At 45.0% G+C, this 20574-nt stretch overlaps 1 protein-coding gene across 7 annotated transcripts in view; it reads left to right on the forward strand.

Annotated features, from left to right (window-relative positions):
* The window catches only part of LAS1L (LAS1 like ribosome biogenesis factor), a 66167-nt gene that overhangs the window by 20461 nt on the left and 25132 nt on the right, over positions 1–20574 (forward strand). For all 7 annotated transcript variants that reach the window (XM_081963853.1, XM_081963855.1, XM_081963854.1 and 4 more), the window contains 3 exons: positions 718–827; positions 17011–17093; positions 20086–20292. In XM_081963853.1, coding sequence (XP_081819979.1) covers positions 718–827; positions 17011–17093; positions 20086–20292 — 400 coding nt within the window. The remainder of the gene's footprint in view (positions 1–717; positions 828–17010; positions 17094–20085; positions 20293–20574) is intronic.

Here is a 20574-nt window from a genome sequence, read left to right on the forward strand (position 1 = left end):
TTAACTGTAGCAGAAAAGAGAGAGAGAGAGAGAGAGAGAGATATTATATCTCTCTGAATAAATATTCAGAAGATTCTATCCACTATAGATGATTGCTCTTTGCAGAATTACTATAGCTTTGTGTCCAAGCGTAGTTAGTTTAGCACTGTTTTGATAAGGCCTAAAAAGTGGAACTTGAATACGCTTAGAATTGTAGATATAAAACAAAGGGAAAAGAATGAACTTTCAGTTTTGTTCAAATAGTTACATATGTTCTGATAGAAAGACATTACCACTTTCAAGGACAAAGTTCTCTGGCTTCCAAACTCCAAAACTCGGCTGCAGAGAGTCTTCCAGCAGCGGTGGCTCTAGGAGGGTGCTTTATGGTTGTGGGCTGGCTGCTGGAAGACTCTCTGTCTGGAAGACTCTATATCCAAAAGACTCTCTGTCCAGCAGCCAGCCCACAACCATAGAGTGCACTCCTAGAGCAGCCACTGCTGGAAGACTCGGCAGCCGAGTTTTGAAGTTTGGAAGGCGGAGAAGAAGTTATGCTCGTGAGCGTGGTCACCTCATGGCAGCTTCGCTCCTGACAGTCAAACGAGGTCGAACGAGCCCCCCTTTACGGAGCCTCGGGCCCCCCCAGGGGGGGCGCGCCCCACTATTTGAGAAACACTGCTTTAACCCAACCTGTGAATCCCGTCCATTAGTTGATGTACTGCTTCTTCATTCTTGCCTTAGATTCTCAGGCAGCAGCCAGATGTCAACCAAGCCTGCAAAATTTGGAGCATAGCTACTTCAGAGGTGGAGTGGGTTGTGGCCCAAATGAAAGATTTATTACAAGAGAACAGGTAGGTGGATTTCAACTGTCAGAATTTCTGAGTCAGTCATAACAATCTCCCTTGTGGTTTTTAAAAACATCTCTGCAAGTAAAAATCTTACTGAAGTAAGAAGAAACTGTCTTGTCTTCTTTGGTGCAGCTTCCCCCTCTTTTTTTTTGTTTAAAAAATGGGATTCAGAGAGTGCTGACTGAAGCAGTAGATTAGAGGTTGTTTTATCCTCAAAGCCTGGATGTCGTTATAGGAAGAGGTAGATTCCTATTTAAGGCTAGGTTTTTAGAAGTCCGCTTTCTCTGAGGTGCTAATGCTCTCTGAAGGTCAGACAAGGAATAATGGATGTAAACTGAACAAGGAGAGATTCAACCTAGAAATAAGGAGAAATTTTCTGACAGTGGGAAAAATCAACTGAAGAAGAGACTGGACTGCCATCTGACAGAAATGATGTAGGGCAGGGGTGTCAAACTGGATTTCTTCGAGGATCAGCATTGTAGTTCCCCTCCGCGGGCTGGTGGAGGGAGCGGTGGCGGGGGGAAACAGATGCCTCTTACAGCACAGTGCACACCCCCTTCTGCCCCGTTTTCAGCTTGAACAGCCTCCTGCAACACTTTACTGGCCAAAACAGGGCACTGGGGGCTGAGTGTGGCTCCCCTGTGCCTCGTTTTCACCCTCCATGGCCTCCTGCAGCACTCTGTAGTCCCAAAACGGGGGCCCTGCACAGCCAGTTTTCGGCTGGTAGAGGCACCGTGGGCCAGTCCTTTGATATTCCCAGGCTGGCCCCTTGGGCCGGATTTAAGCACCCCACAGTCCGAATCCAGCCCATGGGCCTTGAGTTTGACACCCATGGTGTAGGGCAGCGATGGCGAACCTTTTTTGGCTCGTGTGCCACAAGTGGGGGAGCGCAGGGGGGTCGTGTGCAGGCGTGCCGCACCCATAATGCAATGTGCGACCCCCCAGTGCGCATGCATGCACAACAGGCGCGACCCCCCCATTTTTACATGTTTTTTTCACCCTCCCCAGGCTCCAGAGGCTTTATAGGACCCTGGGGAGGGCGAAAAGAGCCTCCCCCGCCCCCCCGGAGGCCCTGCGGAGGCTTCAGGGACCGTCCAGAGGCTTCCCTGAAGCCTTCGGAATGCTTAAAATGACCCTCCGAGACCCTCCGGTTTGCTCGGAGGGTCATTTTAAGCGTTCCGAAGGCTTCAGGAATGGTCCGGAGGCTTCCCTGATGCCTTCGGAGCATTTAAAACGACCCTCCGAGCAAACCGGAAGTCATTTCTGGTTTGCTCGGAGGGTCATTTTAAGCGTTCAGGGAAGCCTCCGGACGGTCCCTGAAGCCTCCGGAGCGCCTCCGGGGGGGGGGGGAGCCTCTTTTTGCTGTCCCCAGGCCTCTGGAGCCTGGGGAGGGCGAAAAAATGGCTTTTAAAAACAGTGAACTCAGGGAGCCTCGCGTGCCCTGACAAATGGCTACGCGTGCCACAGGTTTGCCATCACTGGTATGCTGGGCAGGGGGTTGGACTACAGGACCTACAAGATCCCTTCCAACTCTGTTATTTTGTTCTGTTCTGTTCCATTCCATTTTTGTCATTTTGCCTCATAAATACAGATTTCAGATTTTAAGTTCAGTTAGAATGCACTTACGAACATTTCTCTGTGCAGCCAATGTGCAGGGTTACATCAATGAAATGGAAGCCAGCAGAGTTGGCAGTAGAAATCTGGCATTTAAGATTGAACATTTCAGTGAGTTGCACCTGATTTTAAAACCTTTTCTGCTGCGGTCATTAAACAAATCACAGTTGTTAAGTGAAACATTTGGTCATTAAGTGAAACAGGCTTCACTCATTGACTTTGTTTGTCGGAAGCCTGCTAGAAAGGTTGCAAATGGTGATCACATGATCCCAGAATGCTGCAGCCATCATATTCCATGCCAGTGAGGTCCCAAATTTTGACTATGTGTCCACAGAAATGCTACAATAGTCATAAGTCTGAGAACCAATCAGAACATTTATCAGTATCATTGTAACTTCAAACAACTTAGTTGTAAGTCTGAGGGCTGCCTTGAGTGACTTAAAACGCATTATAGGTACTCTTGAACTTACAACCATAGTTGAGCCCAACATTTCTGTTGCCAAGTGAAACATTTGTTAAGTGAGTTTTGCCCCATTTTTTGAGTTTTCTAGCCCCCATTATTAATAACATGGTTATTAGATGAATCTGTCTTCCCCGTTGACTTTGCTTGTCAGAAGGTCACAAAATCAGATCATATGACCCCGGGACATTGCAGCTGTCATAAATACAAGTCAGTTGCCAAGTGTCTGAATTTTGATCATATCACCATGGAGATGCTGCAACTATTGTAAGTGTGAAAAATGGTTATAAGTCACTTTTTTCAGTGCTATTGTAACTTTGAATGATCACAAAATGAACTGTTGTAAATCGAGGACTACCTTTATGACTGTCCCAACAATGTTTTTGGAGATCAGGAAACACACTTTGGGATGGAATATTATCTCCCTGGTTTTCTAAACAACCATTTCACTTTACATCGGGGGTATCCAGCCTTAGCAACTTTAACACTTGTGGAGTTCAACTCCCAAAATTGTTGGAGTTAAGTCCACAAGTCCTAACAGTTGCCAAGATTGGACACCCTTGCTTTAGATAAAAATGGCCTTGTAAAAAGTAATTCATTCTTTTCATTTGGATAAAGGAGCAGGCTACAATCTATGCAAAAGATTTCTGCAGTTTACACAGCAGATTTGCTGACAAGCACGGTAAGACCATGTGTGTTTTGGTCAGCCAAGCTCATCTTCCTAGCTACTCCAGGATCGATACTTTCTGTTTGCATGCAAAGGAAGGAGGAAGGAAATCCTCAGGGTTTTTAAAACTTCTTGCATCAGCCTGTGGTTTTGCAATACATAGCTGGATTTCCTGGTTGAGGGACTTTCCAAAGTGTGAACTTCCTCAAGTCCTGGAAGTGTAAGGGGAAACATCCACTTCGGGTAGTATCCATTCTTTGTGCAGTGGTTTTGGAAGTTAGCAGGTTTTAAATTGCTTATGAGGAATTTTCCCAACCCTGGCTGTTGTGATGTAGACCAGAGTAATGTCAGGGTTCCAAATAGCATCCAAAAGTAAATCAGAGTCCAAGGCAAATTATTGCTCAAAGTTCCAGTTTATAAAGAGAGCCATGTTGGCACATCTGGGAAAACCCATATTTTTCGGAGTATGAGACGCACCTTTTTCCCTCAAAAAAGAGGGTGAAAATCGGGTGCATTTATACACTGAATACAGCATTTTTGGCCTCCCGAAACCCCGCCTCCTTTGCAAAAATGGCCGTGCATAGCCTTTAGGAGGCTTCCAGAGTGCTGCTGGGGGCTGGGGAGTGCTAAAATGAGTGAAAAACAACCGCTTTTGCTAGATTTTGCCCCCCCTCACCCAGCCCCAGGAGCACTTTATAAGCCTCCTAAAGGCTATGCATGCCCTTTTTTGAGAAAAGTGGGCGCGTTTTTCGTGAAAAACGGGCCATTTTTGGGAGGTTTGCAGAGTGCAAAACTTTTTTTAAAAATTAGCCTCTTCAAAATCTTGGTGCGTCTTATGCTCCAGTGCGTCTTATGCTCCCAAAAATATGGTACATAGTATGTGACTCCCTACAATCCCCTATGCTATATAAAATGCTATGCATTTTCTATTGTGGGAAAATGGGAGCATTTGGTAGACAGGAAAACTTTATCCCCCACGTGGAAGGGTGGTTGGAGCGAGCAGTGCTTATCAGCTTGTTTCTTGTACTCTTCTGCTTCTGCCAGAGCTTTTTTTTTTGTATTTTCCCATGCTTTTTAAAGAGTGTCTATCCATTCAGTCAGAGACATGGAGGAGAGCGGCTCTCTGGGCAGTTCAGGCATGAGAACAACTTCCATGCCACTGGTAACTTGAAAAGGAGTTAATCCAGTGCTGCTGTACACAGCGTTGTTATATGTGACTTTGGCGAATGGTAGCAAATCCGACTAGTTGTCCTGCTGGTAATCCACATAACAACTGATTTATTGTTCCACCATCATGTTAGCCTTTTCTGCTGCTCTGTTTGTGGGCAGATGGAAAGCCGAACTAAGTCCTTGCATAGACCCAATGGACCTCAGGAACTCCCTCCAGAACCTGGCAGTAAACTGAACTCTATGGTAGGAGATGATCCTCCTGGGTACTCCATGCAGTCGGTAAATGTGTTTAACAAACGTCTTCGCTAGCTTCTTTGCAGGTAATCCTGAGCAAGCAATGAAATGAGCTTGGAAAATAAGTCAATGACTGTCCAAATTACTTTATTCCCGCCACTGTCTGAGAGCTCTACGATGAAATCCATCGCGATATCTTCCCATGGTCGGCTAGGGCTGGCCACGTTGCAGTGATCCAGGGGGCTTCCCCGGCCATATTTTCAGGGATGTGCAGGTTTTCACATAGTCTTTCACTTCTGCTTTCATTTTTTTTGAGATTTTTTATTTATTTTCTTACATAGCATTTTAAATATACATTCACATAGTTGTTATTCTTCTATATATTTATCATTTTTATATATTTATTATTTCATTTAATGGGTTATAATATACAATTTGGGTTGCTTTATTTACCATCTCTTCTTCCTGTTGTAATTTGACCTCATTTTCCCTTTCTTTTCTCCTTCCCTCCCTCTTTCTTCCTTCTTCCTCTCCTTCCCCTTACTTCTTCCCTTGCCTTTTTCCCGCTCCTTCTCATCCTCTTCCCCTTCCTACCATCTCTCCTTCTCTTCTTCTCCCTTCCATCCTCCTCTCCTTGCCTTTCTTCTTTTCCCCATCTTCCTTTCACGTTCTCCTTTCTCTCTTTCTTTTCTATTATTGTAGGTGTCTCTTTCTGGCCTCAGTTTATATTTCCTTGGGAAGGTATTTCTGCAGACCCAAATATAATTTGATATCATTTCTTATTCCCTTGTCTTCACTAATCTATCCAACCTATATTTTCCTCCCCTTTATATCTCGCTTTTGGCTGTATAGTTATATATTTAATATTTTCTTTTCTGTTTTCCCCTTCTCCCCCCCCCCCCCTTTTCCATTTAACAGTGCCTTGTCTGGGTTCTATATCTTCTCCCTATTTTCTTTTCTAGTTTCCTTGCTCTAGCCAATCATAGAATCTTCCCCATGTCTTGAAGTATTCCAATTCCTCTTTATCCTTTATTTCATTGTCAACCTATTCATCTCTGCACAATTTTATTATCTCTTCATCTGTTGGTAGCTTATTTGATTTCCAATTTTGGGCAAATAGAATTCTTGCTGCTGTAGTTACATGTATAATCAAATAGGTATCCTCTATCTTGAATTTCTCTGGAATAATACCTAATAAGAATATCTCTGGTCTAAATTCTATTTCTTGTAACATTTTCTTTAACCATACTCTTATCTTAGTCCAATATTCCCTTGCTTTTGCACATGTGATAGTATGAGCCTATTGCTTGTTGACACTTCCAACAATTCGCTGATTTGTTTTAAACATTTTTGCTAATTTTCCGGGTGTCATGTGCCATCTGTAGAACATTTTGTATAAGTTTTCTTTATAGGCTGTTGACATGGTTAATTTGTAGTTTCTTTCCCATAGTTGTTGCCACTTTTCTAGCTCAATTGTGTGGCCAAAATTCTCTGCCCAAGTTAAAATTTTATCTTTAACCACTTCTTCTAAGCTAGTTCTTAATAGGTAGCTACCATATTTTTCGGAGTATAAGATGCACCTTTTTTCCTCAAAAAAGAGGCTGAAAATCTGGGTGTGTCTTATACATCGAATGCACCATTTTTGCCTCCTGAAGCCCCGCCCCTTCACCAAAATGGCCTTGCATATCCTTATGGAGGCTTTCAGAGAACTACTGGGGGTTGGGGAGAGCAGATATGAGCAAAAAACGAGCCGTTTTTTGCCCCCCCAGCCCCCAGCAGCACTCTATAAGCCTCCATAAGGCTATGCATGCAATTTCTTTTGACAAAAAATGACCCAGTTTTCATGAAAAACGGGCCATTTTTTGCTTGTTTTTGCCCACCCCCCAAGGAGCACTCTGCAAACCCCCACCCCCAAGGCTATTCGTGCCTCGGGAGGTTTGCAGAGTGCAAAAACTTTTTTTTCCTTTTGGAAAGCTCTTTAACTGATTGATGAGAATTACATTGATCAAGTGCTGTGCCAGCAGAAACACCTACCTATCTCCTGTATTTCTCTCCCTCTATTTCTCTCTCTCTATCCCTCTACCTACCTATCTACACTCTCTCCCTCCCTCCTGTATGTATGTATGTATGTATGTATGTATGTATGTATGTATGTATATATATATCTTCTATCCCTTTATCTACCTACCTACTTACCTACCTAACTACTCTCTCTCCTACCTATCTACTGTAGTTCTCTCTCTATTTCTCTCTCTATCCCTTTACCTACCATCTTGTCTACTCTCTCTCTCCCTCCCTCCCTATCTACTGTATTTCTCTCTCTCTTTCTATTTCTCTCTCTCTATCTACCTACACACACACTCTCTCTCTTTTTCTCTCTCTCTCCCTTTATCAACCTACCCGCCTAACTACTCTCTCTCCCTAGAGCTACCTACTGTATTTCTCTCTTTCTCTCCCTCTCTATCCCTCTATCTACCTACCTACTTTTTTTTAAAAAAAAAAGCCTCTTCAAAACCTTTGTGCGTCTTATACTCCAGTGTGTCTTGTACTCCGAAAAATACGATATATAGTTTCTTAATTTTTTTTTCTTCCGTTCCCATAAATATCTTATCCAGCTCCGAAGTTCCTAAGTTAAAACTGTATTTCCTTTCATCTTTTTCATATCTTACTTGTATTTGCAATTGTGGAAACCATCCTATATCAATCCCTTGTCTTTCTAATTCTTGTTTTTGTTTTAATTTCCCTTCTGTTAAAATATCTTTCCAAATATATTTCTATTTGTTTTCTCACCTTATAATAGTTATCCTCCTTTAGTGTTACACACCTTGATGTCAGTTGAATACCCAAATATTTCACTTTTTTCACCACCTGTATATCCAGTTTCCCCATCAACTCTCTTTTCTGTTTTTCTGTCATATTTTTCACCAAAATTTTTGTTTTATTTTTATTGACCTTCACGCCGGCTACTCCTCCATATTCTTCTATTATTTCAACTAGTTTTGGCCCTGATTCTATTGGATCTTCCATAATAAACACCAATCATCTGCAAATGCTTGAAGCGTATATTCTTCTGTCCTAACCCTCATCCCTTTTACCTCTTTATTTTGTTGTATTTCTCTGTTCAAAATCTCTAGTGTCAGTATAAATAACAATGGTGATAGTGGACAACCTTGTCTAGCTGCCTTCGTGATCTCTATCTTTCCTGTCATCTCACCATTTACCATTACCTTTGCCGATTGGTTATTGTATATCATTTTAATCATATTTATAAATCCCTCACCAAATCCCATCATTTGAAATTGCATTATCCTAAATTGCCAGTTCACATTATCAAAGGCCTTTTGTGCGTCCAGAAATAGCAATGCCATTTGCTTCTCTGAAATTGGACATTATATGCTTACAGGAAGTACATATTAGAAAGAAACACAGAAAACTGTTGGAACAGGTAAAACTAGGTAATTTATACATAACTCTGACTGACCAAAGTAAAAAAGGGAATAGCATTATGTATTAGAAAGACAATCCAATCAAATATAATTTTTGAAGATGGAGAGGGAGAATACTGATGGTGGAGACAATGATGAATCTGAGAAAGTTATTTCTTGTTGCATATCTTGTATGTACTCTAAATGATTCATCCATTCCACCTAAAATGTGTTCCTTACTCCTTTCTGTGACCCCTGAAAGGATTTCTGCAATCTTCTCTGCTAAATTCGCTCCTTTCTCTTCTTCAATGTTCTGAAATCTTAAGTAGAATTTGGATCTTTCCACCCAGAGTTTGGAGGATTTATCTTGCTTTTTATCAATTGTTATCAATTTATAATCCATCTCCACTTTTTTCTCTGTTATTTCTGCTCTTTCTTCCACCTTCTGCAATCTCTGCTCGTTTTTCCCCATCATTTCCTTAACTTCTTTCAATTCATCTTCCACCTTGCCCACTTTCTCTTCTACTTTTACTTGCTAGTTGAGATCCGCGTGTATGGCTTGCAACATACTTTTCAGCTCCGAGGTAGCACTTCAAATTGGTATTGATGTATTTCCTTAATTCCGCCATCTCTTTAGGAGCCATGGAGTACATTTTTGGCTTTGGTAGGGTTGCCCCAGGCATGAACTCTATCGCACAATCGATGGGTCGGTGAGGGGGGAGGTAATTGCAATCTTCCTCACTGAAAACCCATGCCAGATCCCAATATTCTTTTGGTATTTGCTGGATATCTGAGAGTTTAGTGTCTGTTGCCGGGGCTGCAGGCTCTGGATGGTCTGCTTTAAAGGGTTTGATGGTTCCCTGGGTGGCCTGGCTTTACGGAGCGTAGCGGTCCAATGCCTAGGGTCAATTTTTGAACATTGTCCTCCCATTTTATAGTAGGTGCCCATTTGTCCAACCATGCAAACCTCAAGATGATTGATTCATTCATTTTTTGTTAGTTAGTTAGTTAGTTTATTAGACTTCTAGACCGCCCCCTCTCCCCGAAGGGACTCGGGGCGGTGTACAGGTACAAAATTAAAACCGTACAATCGATAATAAATATAATTAAAATTGGATTAAATAGACCCCTGTACAAGTTGATAAAAATTAAAAACTTAACCTTAAAACCAAACCGTAAAATTTAAAAATACAAACTGAGGTGGGAAAGCTGGAATTAGGCCAGGCCGGCTAGCTGAAACAAGTGGGTTTTGAGCTTCTGATGGAAGGAGCGGAGGTCTGTGGTCGTTCTAATGTCAGGGGGAAGGTCATTTCAGGGGGTCGGGCCCATCACAGAGAAGGCCCTTCCCCTGGGCATCGCCCGCTGGAGTCCCTCTCTGTGTGAGCGAATCGGCCGAAAGGATGTGTGGGGCAGGATACGATCCCACAAATAACTAGGCCCTGTGCCATGGAGCGCTTTGAAGATGATAATCAACACCTTGAAACGCACCCGAAAAGCCACAGGCAGCCAGTGCAGCCCGCGCAGGAGAGGTGTTACGTGGGAGTATCTAACGACTCCCGAAACTGCCCGCGCGGCCGCATTCTGAACCAACTGCAGTCTTCGGGTGCATCTCAAGGGGAGCCCCATGTAGAGAGCGTTGCAGTAGTCTAGCCGGGATGTCACAAGTGCATGGGTGACTGTGCGAAGGGCGTTCCGGTCCAATAGGGGACGCAATTGGAGCACCAGGCGAACCTGGTGAAACGCCCCCCTAGCCACAGCTGTCACATGGTCGTCCATTGACAGCGGGGCATCTAGGAGGACCCCCAAATTGTGTACCCGATCCACGGGGGCCAGATGTTCGCCCCCAATGCCCAGTGATGGAATCAGCTGGTTGAACCGGGGTGCCGGTAGCCACAGCATTTATCATGCTATGATGAATCTGAAATGTTCATAATGGTGCTCTATCTGCAACTTCACCAAGTCGGTAATTAGCTTGGCAGGGCCCCCTCCAATTAGTGTCCTGTCCACTTGCTCAATCCGAATGGGATTGGCTAAGGGTCTTGTGCATATGCCCAGCTGCTCCCCGATGGACATGTTGATTAAGCACCAGGTGCAGCCTGCTGTCCACAACTGCCCCTTCTACCCCCATCTTGGGCACTATGACTTTGGCTTTGATGGCAAAAGGGTGGATGGGTGCACTTACCATCGGGTTGTGTTTGCTGCTTTTTTCTTCCTCTGAACTGGGAAGGGTTTCCCCATCTGGCGGAGTCTCCATCTCTTCAGGCTGGGGATCAGATCCTTCTGTTTATTGGGCAAGACGACTCTTTTTGGGTGGTTTGGGGGGGGCTTTTTTTGTCCCACTAGCGGCTTGGGTGCATGCTTATGGGATTGGGGCCGGGGCCAAGCATTCCAATGCTCTGTGCCCATGTTGACTATACCGGTAACATTTTATTGCTCTTGTGGGGTGGCATTTTGGCTTGCTTCATTTGTGTTCAGCAGCCCAAAGTTCTTCTAGCCAGCTTTTCAGCAGTGGGTTTTTGATGGGGGTGACGTTTGTGATCCAGAATAACTGCGGTATTGTACACAAGGAGTTGTTCTGGCCAGTCCCTTAGTTTTCCAGCCGCCCTTCTAAACTTCCAAACTCCCTTGGCTAGGTTGATTTCCTCATCCTGGTTGATGGGCTGTCTGTGCCCCAGGGCAAAGGGGCACTGTTGTTGGTCTTATTCCAGTGGTGAGGTTTTGTGCTGACCCGCTTGTCACTGTATGGAAAGAATATAAATCCCCACTCCATTGCTTTGCAGAGTCTTGACCCAGGAAAGCAAATGTTAGCTGGGCCATGGTCCACCTGGGTGGTTTAGAGCTAAGGCTTGATTTCATTCATGTTAAACTTGTCCGAATTGGTCTGGGAGGCTGGTCAGAGACTAACTACATGAGGCTGGCTGGGATCCCCAATCATCGGAGCGCCTGGTTGGCATCTGCTTTGATCCCCTCCACTCATGGGTCGGGGCTGATCCTGCAACCCCCCCCCCCCCCCGTGGCTCCAATAGCAACTCCTTAGTCCCCTGGCCCAGCCAACATTCACCTTCCCGGGCCGTGACCCCATACCACCATGGAGTGGAGATTCTGTCTCCTTCCATTCAGTGGAAAGCAGATCAGCCCACAGCGGGAGGCCAACTGCAGCCCCTATTAACCCTGGGTTGCAAATGCCCCAACAACTGGATTGGATGAATCAGTATGGAGAGCTGATGACAAGCCTGCAGCAGAGCTTTTGGGGGATTCCGACCCCAAATCAGCAGTCGGCATTTGAGTTACCGCCAGCGAGCCAGATCTCACCATGGTGGGCTTTCTACCTGGGCCAAGGATGGGTGCAGTATCAATGGATGCCAGCTCCCATCCCACAACCTGCGCCGGTGCAGCTGCTTGGGATGTTCCACAAGCGATCCTGGTCTCGCTGCAACCCAAATGCAGCCGCAAGCTGCCATTCCTCAACAAATCATGGCCCAACAGCAGCTGCCGGTAGTATTGCTGCAACATGCCTGCCCAACCGCCCACACAAATCCAGCCACAAGCCCCACCGGCTCCCGCGCCTCCCCGATTCCAGACGATGTTTGATGGGACACCTGGAAAGCTAATATATTTTATGAATCTAGTTTGGGCACATATTGATCAATCTGGGGATCAATACCCTTCCGAACGGGATTTGGTTTCAGTCATATCGGGTGGGATGAGTAAGGGGAGGCATTGGAATAGATAGCTGAGCTCCACAATGAAGTGGCTTCTGAGCTAGATGCTGCCGCCAGATTTGTCCAATTGATTTGGACTGAATCAAACTTAACAATGTCGCCCATCAAGTGGAGGCGGAAGCGCAAATTCAAGAGTTGAAGCAAGCCGCCCGACTGACAAAGAGCTAGTTTGGGAGGTTTGGAGACTGGCTGGGAAATTACAAGACTGGTCAGAACCTCCTTGTACACACCTACGAACTCAGAAAGGCATGTGGCATCCCGGTGGTTCCGGAGAGTATCCAGAATTGGTACAATGCCACAGTCATCTTGGAGCTCCACCCCCACCGAAAGCCAACCACCAAAAAGCCAGCCAGGAGACACCGAGCACAAACAAAACAAGCTGAAAGGCATATCCCAAAATTGGCGGGAGCCATAAAGTGCTATCGGTGTCAGCATTATTATTTATTTTCCAAGCAAGCCCACTTTATCACTTGTGCAGGGTTACTGTCAGCGAAGAAGCTAGTGAAGATGTTTGTTAAACACATCTATCGCCTTCATGGTTTGCCCTAGAGAATCATCTCAGACTGAGGAGTCCAGTTCACTGCTAAGTTCTGGAGGGAGTTCTTGAGGTCCATTGGGTCCACGCAAGGACTCAGCTTGGCTTTCCATCCGAGTACAAACGGAGCAGCAGAACAGACTAACGCATTGGTGGAACAATATATCCATTGTTATGTAGACTAACAGGACAATTGGTCAGACCTGCTACTGTTCGCCAAAGTAGCATATAATGCTGTCCACAGCAGCACTGAATTAACTCCTTTTTAAGTTACCAGTGGCATGGAATTTGTCCTCATGCCTGAGCTGCCCAGAGAGCCTCCCTCCTCAATGTCCTTAACTGAATGGATGGACACTCTAAAAAAGGGAGTGATACAAAAGAATACAGAATAAGAATACAACAAAAAGCTCTGGGAGACGTAGTGGAAGACTTACAAAAAACAAACTTCAACACACCCCTTTCATGTGGGAGATAAAGTTTTCATGTCTACCAAATACATACAGCTAAGGATGCCTAGCAAGAAATTAGGGCCAAAGTTTTTATGTCCCTTCCCAATTGTCAAAGTAATTAACCAGTAAACGGGTCAGCTCAGTCTGCCTACAATTCTAGGGAAGATACACTCAGTCTTTCATTGTAGCCTGCTGAAACCTGTGATTGGGTCTAATTTAAGACTGCAGAGCCAACTCCTCCTTTAGTAATACAGGGAGAAACACATTACAAGTGAAAAAATATTAGATTCTAGATTGCATAGAGGTCGTTTACAATATTTAGTGCATTGGAAAGGGTATCCATTGTCTGAAGCCACGTGGGTGAAAAGTTGGAATGTGAAAGCTGACAAATTAGTGAAGCAATTTCATGACAAATTTCCAGATAAGCTGAAGGGGTCTCCTGGTGAGGCGGAGAGGTGGTTAGTTAGTAAATATTAACCCCCTGCATTATTCTTTTTCCAAGACACACTTTTCTTCTGAGAGGAGGCTGCCTGTCAGATCTGCAAGCCATCTTTTTTTTTAGGTTTCAAACTTGCCACACTTTCTACTTTGGGAAAAGGGAGGGGGATTATACAGAGCTGGGTGATGTGTAGCCATAACAACATTCTTCTTAGAAAGTCAAGGTCGCATTTGTCTCTGCAGTTGGCTGGAATGTGTTGGGAGGAATCTGTCTTCGTGGCACTGGAAGATTGGACCAAGTGATGGACTTGTGGGTGTTGGGACAGGATCTTGAACTTTCAACTGGGTGGGAAAACACGAATCTGAAAGCTTCCAGGTTTTCCAAGATGTGCCAACATGACATCTCTAACAAAATGGAACTTTCAGGAAACTCAGGCCTTGGAGTTTTATTTCGTTGGAGGTGTTTTTTGGAACCCTGATACGCACTTTTCCAACAACCCAAGACGACTCTACACATGGACATCACCAGATGGTCAACACAGACATCAGATTGACTGTGTGCTCTGCAGCCAAAGATGGAGAAGCTCTATACAGTCAGTAAAAATAAGACCAGGAGCTAAATGTGGCTCAGATCATGAGCTTCTCTTTGCAAAATGTAGGCTTAAATTGAAGAAAGTATAGAAAAGCATTAGGCCACTCAGGTATGAACTAAATCATATCCCTGATGAATATATGAATAACAGTAGAGGTGACAAATAGATTTAAGGAATTAGATCTGATAGACAGAGTGCCTGAAATACGGAGGTTCGCAACATTGTACAAGAGGTAGCAACTAAAACCATCCCAAAGAAAAAGAAATGCAAGAAAGCAAAATGGTGTCTGAGGAAGCTTTGCAAATAGCTGAGGAAAGAAGGGAAGTGAAAGGCAAGGGAGAAAGAGAAAGATACACCCAATTGAATGCAGAATTCCAGAGAATAGCTAGAAGAGATAAGAATGACTTCTTAAATGAAAAGTGCAAAGAAATAGAAGAAAACAATAGAATAGGGAGGACTAGAGATCTCTTCAAGAAAATTGGAGACATGAAGGGAACGTTTCATGCAAAGGTGGGCATGATAAAGGACCAAAATGGTAGGGACATAATAGAGGTAGAAGAGATTAAGATGGAAAAATTACACAGAACTATACAAGAATGAATTTACTGTCCCTGGTAACCAAGATGGGGTGGTCACTGACCTCGAGCCAGACATCCTATAATGTGAAGTCACATGGGCCTTAGGGACTCTGAGCTTGTGCAGGGGACAGTATTCCAGCTGAGCTATTCAAAATCTTAAAAGACAATGCAGTAAAAGTGCTGGACCCAATTTGCCAGGAAATTTGGAAAACTCAACAGTGGCCACAGGATTGGAAAAGGTAAGTTTACATTCCAAATCAAAAGAAGGCAATGCCAGAGAATGTTCAAACTATCACACCATTGCACTCATTTCACACGCTAGTAAAGTTTTGCTCAAAATCCTACAAGCTAGGTTCCAGCAGTATGTGGATCAAGAACTACCAGAAGTACAGGCAGGATTTCGAAGAGGCAGAGGAACTAGAGATCAAATTGCCAACATACGCTAGATCATGGAGAGTTCCAGAAAAACATGTACTTCTTCATTGACTATCCTAAACCTTTGACTGTGTGGATCATAACAAATTGTGGCAAGTTTTTAAATAGATGGGAGTACCAGACCATCTTATTTGTCTCTTGAGGTACCTATATGTGGGTCAAGAACAGGACATGGAACCACTGATTGTTTCAAAATCGGCAAATGAGTCCAGCAAGGCTGTATACTGTTTCCCTGCCTATTTAACTTGTATGCAGAGCACATCATGAGAAAGGCGGGGCTAGATGAATCAAAAGTTGGAATTAAGATTGCCGGGAGAAATATCAACAACCTCAGATATGCAGACGATACCACTCTAATGGCAGAAAGTGAAGAGGAACTAAAGAGCCTCTTGATGCGGGTGAAGAAGGAGACTGCAAAAGTTGGCATTCAACATTAAGAAAACTAAGATCATGGCATCTGGCCCTCTCAATTTCTAGCAAATAGATGGGGCAGAAATGGAGGTAGTGACAGATTTTATTTTCCTGGGCTCCAAGATCACCGCAGATGGGGACTGCAGCCAAGAAATTAAAAGACGCTTGCTCCTGGGTAGGAAAACCGTGGCAAATCTAGAAAGCCTACTAAAAAGCAGAGACATCACCCTGCCAACAAAAGTGCATATAGTCAAGGCTAATTCCCAGTTGCAATGTATGGCTGTGAACGTTGGACCATAAGAAAGGCTGAGAGCCTTTGAACTCTGGTGCTGGAGAAGACTCCTGCAAGTCCCTTGGACTACAAGGCAATCAAACCGGTCAGTCCTAGAGGAGATCAACCCTGACTGCTCTTTAGAAGGCCAGATCCTGAAGATGAAACTCAAATACTTTGGCCTAATGAAAAGGAAGGTCTCACTGGAGAAGAGCCTCATGCTGGGAAAGATTGAGGGCAAAAGAAGAAAGGGACGACAGAGAATGAGGTGGCTGGATGGAGTCACCGAAGCAGTCGGCGTGTGGTTAAATGGAGTCCAGAGGATGGTAGAGGACAGGAAGGCCTCTGTAGGAACGTTGTCCATGGGGTCGCGATGGGTCGGACATGACTTCGCAACTAACAACAACAACAACGAAGTAAATCCCTTTTAAAATACAAGTCCTCGACCTATGGCCACAATTGAACCCAAAATGTCTATTGTTAAGCATAAATATGAGTCAGCTGCCAAGCATCCAAATTTTGATCACAGGAGTATGGGGATGCTGCATCTGTCATAAGTGTGAAAAACAGTCATAAGACATTTTTCAGGTCCATCGTAACTTTGAACAGTCACTAAATGAACTGTTGCAAGTGGAGGACTACCTATAGAGGAGGGGTGAAGAAAATCAGCAGAAACGAATACCAATTTACCAAATGCATCCCAGACTTAACAATTATCAATAAAAATTTCAAAATGTCTGGATAGAGGATGTGGCAGTCATCTAGAGACAGCAAAATAGAAGAGACAGAACTGGACAAGATAACAAAATAGAAAAACCTGCAACTAGAAAGAGAACAACTGTGGCCAAAGAAAGCAAAGGTGATACTAACATTGATAGGCATCTTGGGTGCAATCCCAAAACAACTGGAACACCACTGGCACTGACCAATAGTCTTGGCATTGACAAAATCACCATCAGTCAAAAGGCAGCTTACATCCTGTGAGGCTACCTTTGATATTATTAAACAATGACATCCACTATCCCAGATCCCTGAGAAGGATTTGGGGTGGGGGGTGGGTGCCAAATCCAGTCTGAATATCTGGGTGAATGAGCAACCAACCATAATTAATAATGTTGGGAGTAAAAGGACGTTTGTAGTTGGAAGATCCTGGAAAATACTCACTGGGCTTTAAATTCCTATAGGGAAGTTGTGGCTGAGACGTTGCTTGAAGATGGCTTTCTCATTCCAACTGCTGACACTGCGCAGATCTTAAATATTCCTCAAGGTTGGTATATCAAGTTGCTTTTTTTCCTTGGTTAAACAAGCAAAGTTCTTCAACCATTGGCTGTTCAAAATCTGTGCAGATAACCTGCACTGGAGCCTGGCAATCAATTTAGTTGTCTGTGCAGTATGGCCATTCCAAACACTCAAAGGGATTATTAGGACCGGTTTGTTAAGATAAAAACCAAAGCTATGAAAATTCAAATTGGTAGGATTTTCAGGGCTAAAAAGAGATTTTGACTGATTGTCTAGGTTTTAATTTTAATTTAATCATCTGAAACTACCAAACACTCTTTACCATAATCCAGATCAGCAGGACTCTGATAGTTCAGAAAAGTTTATCCTGCAGGTTCAAACTTTTGGGCTTTGTGCCGGCAGGCTAGGAAGTGAGCAGGTCAGGTGGTGCTGGCTGGCTGGTTGGAAAGGGGGCAATCATGGCTGCTTAGGTGGCTGCCACCACCAGCAGCTTGAATGCCCCGACTGAAGCTGGAATTCATCTCACCAGGGGAGAAATGAGAAGGCTTGCTGTCCCGCAGAGACCGCTGCTGCTTGAGTGGGGCAGACAGGGAAAAAAAGGCTGCTCAGATGGCTCTTGCCCACCCCAACCCCTGCCGCCACTGCCAGCAGTTTGAATGCCCCAACTGAAGGAGAGATAGCTCTCTCTCTCATTCAGACACATAAACAGAGTTTGGAGAGTGCCCCCCCCCCCCCCCCCCGGTCTGTCTTGCTGCGGCAGCAATCGCGGCACTTCAGTGCCTGGCTGGTGGGGAGCTCAGGTAAGCTGGTGCGGGGCATGGGGTGGCAGCTCTGCACTCTCTCCTGCCTTGCTTTGTGGCTGTCGTACCAGTGAGCTGCTCAGCCTCCTACTAGGTTACAGCAGCGAGCAAGGAAAAGTGTTGAAGAATGAAGCAAAGCAGAGGATGAAGGAAGGAGGATGAAGCAATCAGGGTGCAGAGCTGCCCAACCCGCCCTGCTTACTTGAGGGCCCTTCAGCCAGGCCAAACCCTCATCCCTGCCACCCAGGGCAGCCACTTCCCTTCACTAACCTTCCAAGCTCCTTTTGCCACTGCCACATGCAAAGCAACTAAAGTAGTCTGTGAGTAAAAAAAAATAGTTCACATCTTTTTTTGTGTCTGTGAGAAGTTGGAAGGTCTGAACTATTTTTTATACCATAGTCCCACAGACTAGTTGCTCTGTACGTGACAATGGAGAACTGGGTTTGTGCGAGCACACATACGCCGGGATGGCGTGGGCCGGGCCAAAATGATGTAGGCCAAATCCTTACAATTTCCAGGATGACCCAAGGGCCTTGAGTTTGACACCCCTGATGTAGATCATGATTTCTTTCTCCTATTTGACATGTTACTCAAGGGACCATCATTCTTCTCCTCCTTGTTCTCGTCCTCCCCTCCCAAGTGGCAGCGGGACAGGGTCTCATTCCTGCAGCAAACTCTGGCAAACTGGACATGGGTGTGAAGACCCTGGCCCTGCAGTGCTTTCTTGCTCCGTTGAAGTTTTCGTTCAGCCTTCAAACAGTAAGGACGGCTGTGGAATTTGAATTGGACTGGTACAGGAACCAACGCTGTACATGGCCCTCGTGCGCTGCTAGCTTACGTGGGCCAGCTTTACTGTTTGAAGGCTGAATGAAGCCTTCAACTGAGGCAGCACTGTGGGGCCAGGCCCTTCACAGCCGCGTCCAGCCAGGAGTTGGCTGCAGCGTGGCAGGAATGAGACCCTATCCCGCTGCCACTTGGGCAGGGAGGACGACCAGGAGGAGGAGGAGAATGGCAAGACTTTGCGCCAGCTGGCCAGGCAGAGAGCAGGTCAGGCGGGACTGGCTGGCTGGTTGGGGAGGGGGCAATCATGCTGCTTAGGTGGTTGCCACCAGCAGCTTGAATGCCCCGACTGAAGCTGGAGTTTACCATGCCAGGGGAGAAATGAGAAGCCCTGCTGTCCCGCAGAGCCAACCGCTAGTTGAGTGGGGAGGATCGGGAGAAAAAGGGTGCTCAGGTGGCTTCACCCCACCCCCCCTGCTACCAGCAGCTTGAATACCTCACACACACACACACACACGACTGAAGCAGGGATCGTTCTCTCTCTCTTTCATACTTACACACAAACAAAGTTTGGAGAGGGCCCCCTCCTCTCTTTCTGTCTCCTGCAGCTGCAGTTGTAATGCTTCAGTGCCTGGCTGGTGGGGAACTCAGGTAAGCCAGTGCGGAGGGGGGGCTCCACACCCCGCCTTGCTTCGTTCTCCACCCCACCTACCTTGCTGCTCGGGTGCCCTGGCTGAAGACTTCTTTCTCATTCCCCGCCCCCCCCCTCACACACACACACACGTTGATTGCTCTCATACTCCCCCCCCCCCCCCATATTTGCATGGACAATGGAGGACAACAACACTTTTCGCACCGAGAATGAAAGTTCCTGGGTCCCTGCCTCTCTGCAAAACAGGATATTATAGCACCCAGGATCATCCATTCTTGGCACAAAAAGCATTTCCAAACAAATCTCCTCTCCTTTCTCAGAGGCAAAGAAAGAGAGAAACAAAGAGAGCACAGCAGCAGTGGGAACTGGCCACGCCCACCATGGCCACACCAACCCCAGTACCCGAAAGTCAACCACAATCCTGATGCGGCCCTCAATGAAATTAGTTTGACCCCCCCTGATCTACATAGTGAAAAATGAGTTCATACTAGTGAAGAATTCAAAAATTCAAGGAAAGAGTAACTGTTTTGCCCAAGGGCCTCATCTTATTTTTCTTGCCCTTTTTAAAATAGTAGCCACGTATTTGATGGTGTTTGTCCTTATACTTCTTTCTCTCTTTAAAACTGGGAATATTGATTATGGTTATATTTCCTTGGGCTCCAAGGAATTAATATCAAAAATTAATTTTGTAACTTTTAAGGGCACTGAGGATTAAGTATTGTTCATATATAATATTCAGTTCTATTTTTCTTCCCTGCCCCTCTTTTGCCTTGTTGTTTGGAGTGTAGAAACTCACAAGTTGGATTTTAAGATCCCTCAAGCATTTCTTAGTTTCTGGCAGCCCCTGCTGAGAGGTTTGCACTCCAAACATTTCACTCAGACTCTGCTGGAGAAAATGTTTGATGATTTGAAGCCCCACGCAAGGATCACGTCGCTTCGGTCTCAGTACCTCAACAGCTGGATCACAAAAATTCTGAAGGCTAACTTGCGACTTAGTAAGTATTGGGAGGCGTTCAGACAAGATTTAAGTTTTTCACTTGCCATTATTCTCTTTATCAGTGTGGGGGCTGATGAAAAACATAATTAGGGGACAAGAAAAATTATTAGCAGAAAAACAGGTTGCGTGAAGCTCTTGTGGAGGCTTTTGTGTTCTGCAAAAATATATCCTCACCTATAAAATGCTTGAAAATACTAAAAGATGTAATTTAGCAAAGGCATAAGATACCAGTCTCCGAAGAGGGGCGTGGGAGGAGTCACACATGGGTATTATCACAGCC

The sequence above is a fragment of the Natrix helvetica genome (genome assembly GCF_964273705.1).
Source record: "Natrix helvetica genome assembly, chromosome: 11".
NCBI classification, from domain to species: Eukaryota; Metazoa; Chordata; class Lepidosauria; order Squamata; family Natricidae; genus Natrix; species Natrix helvetica.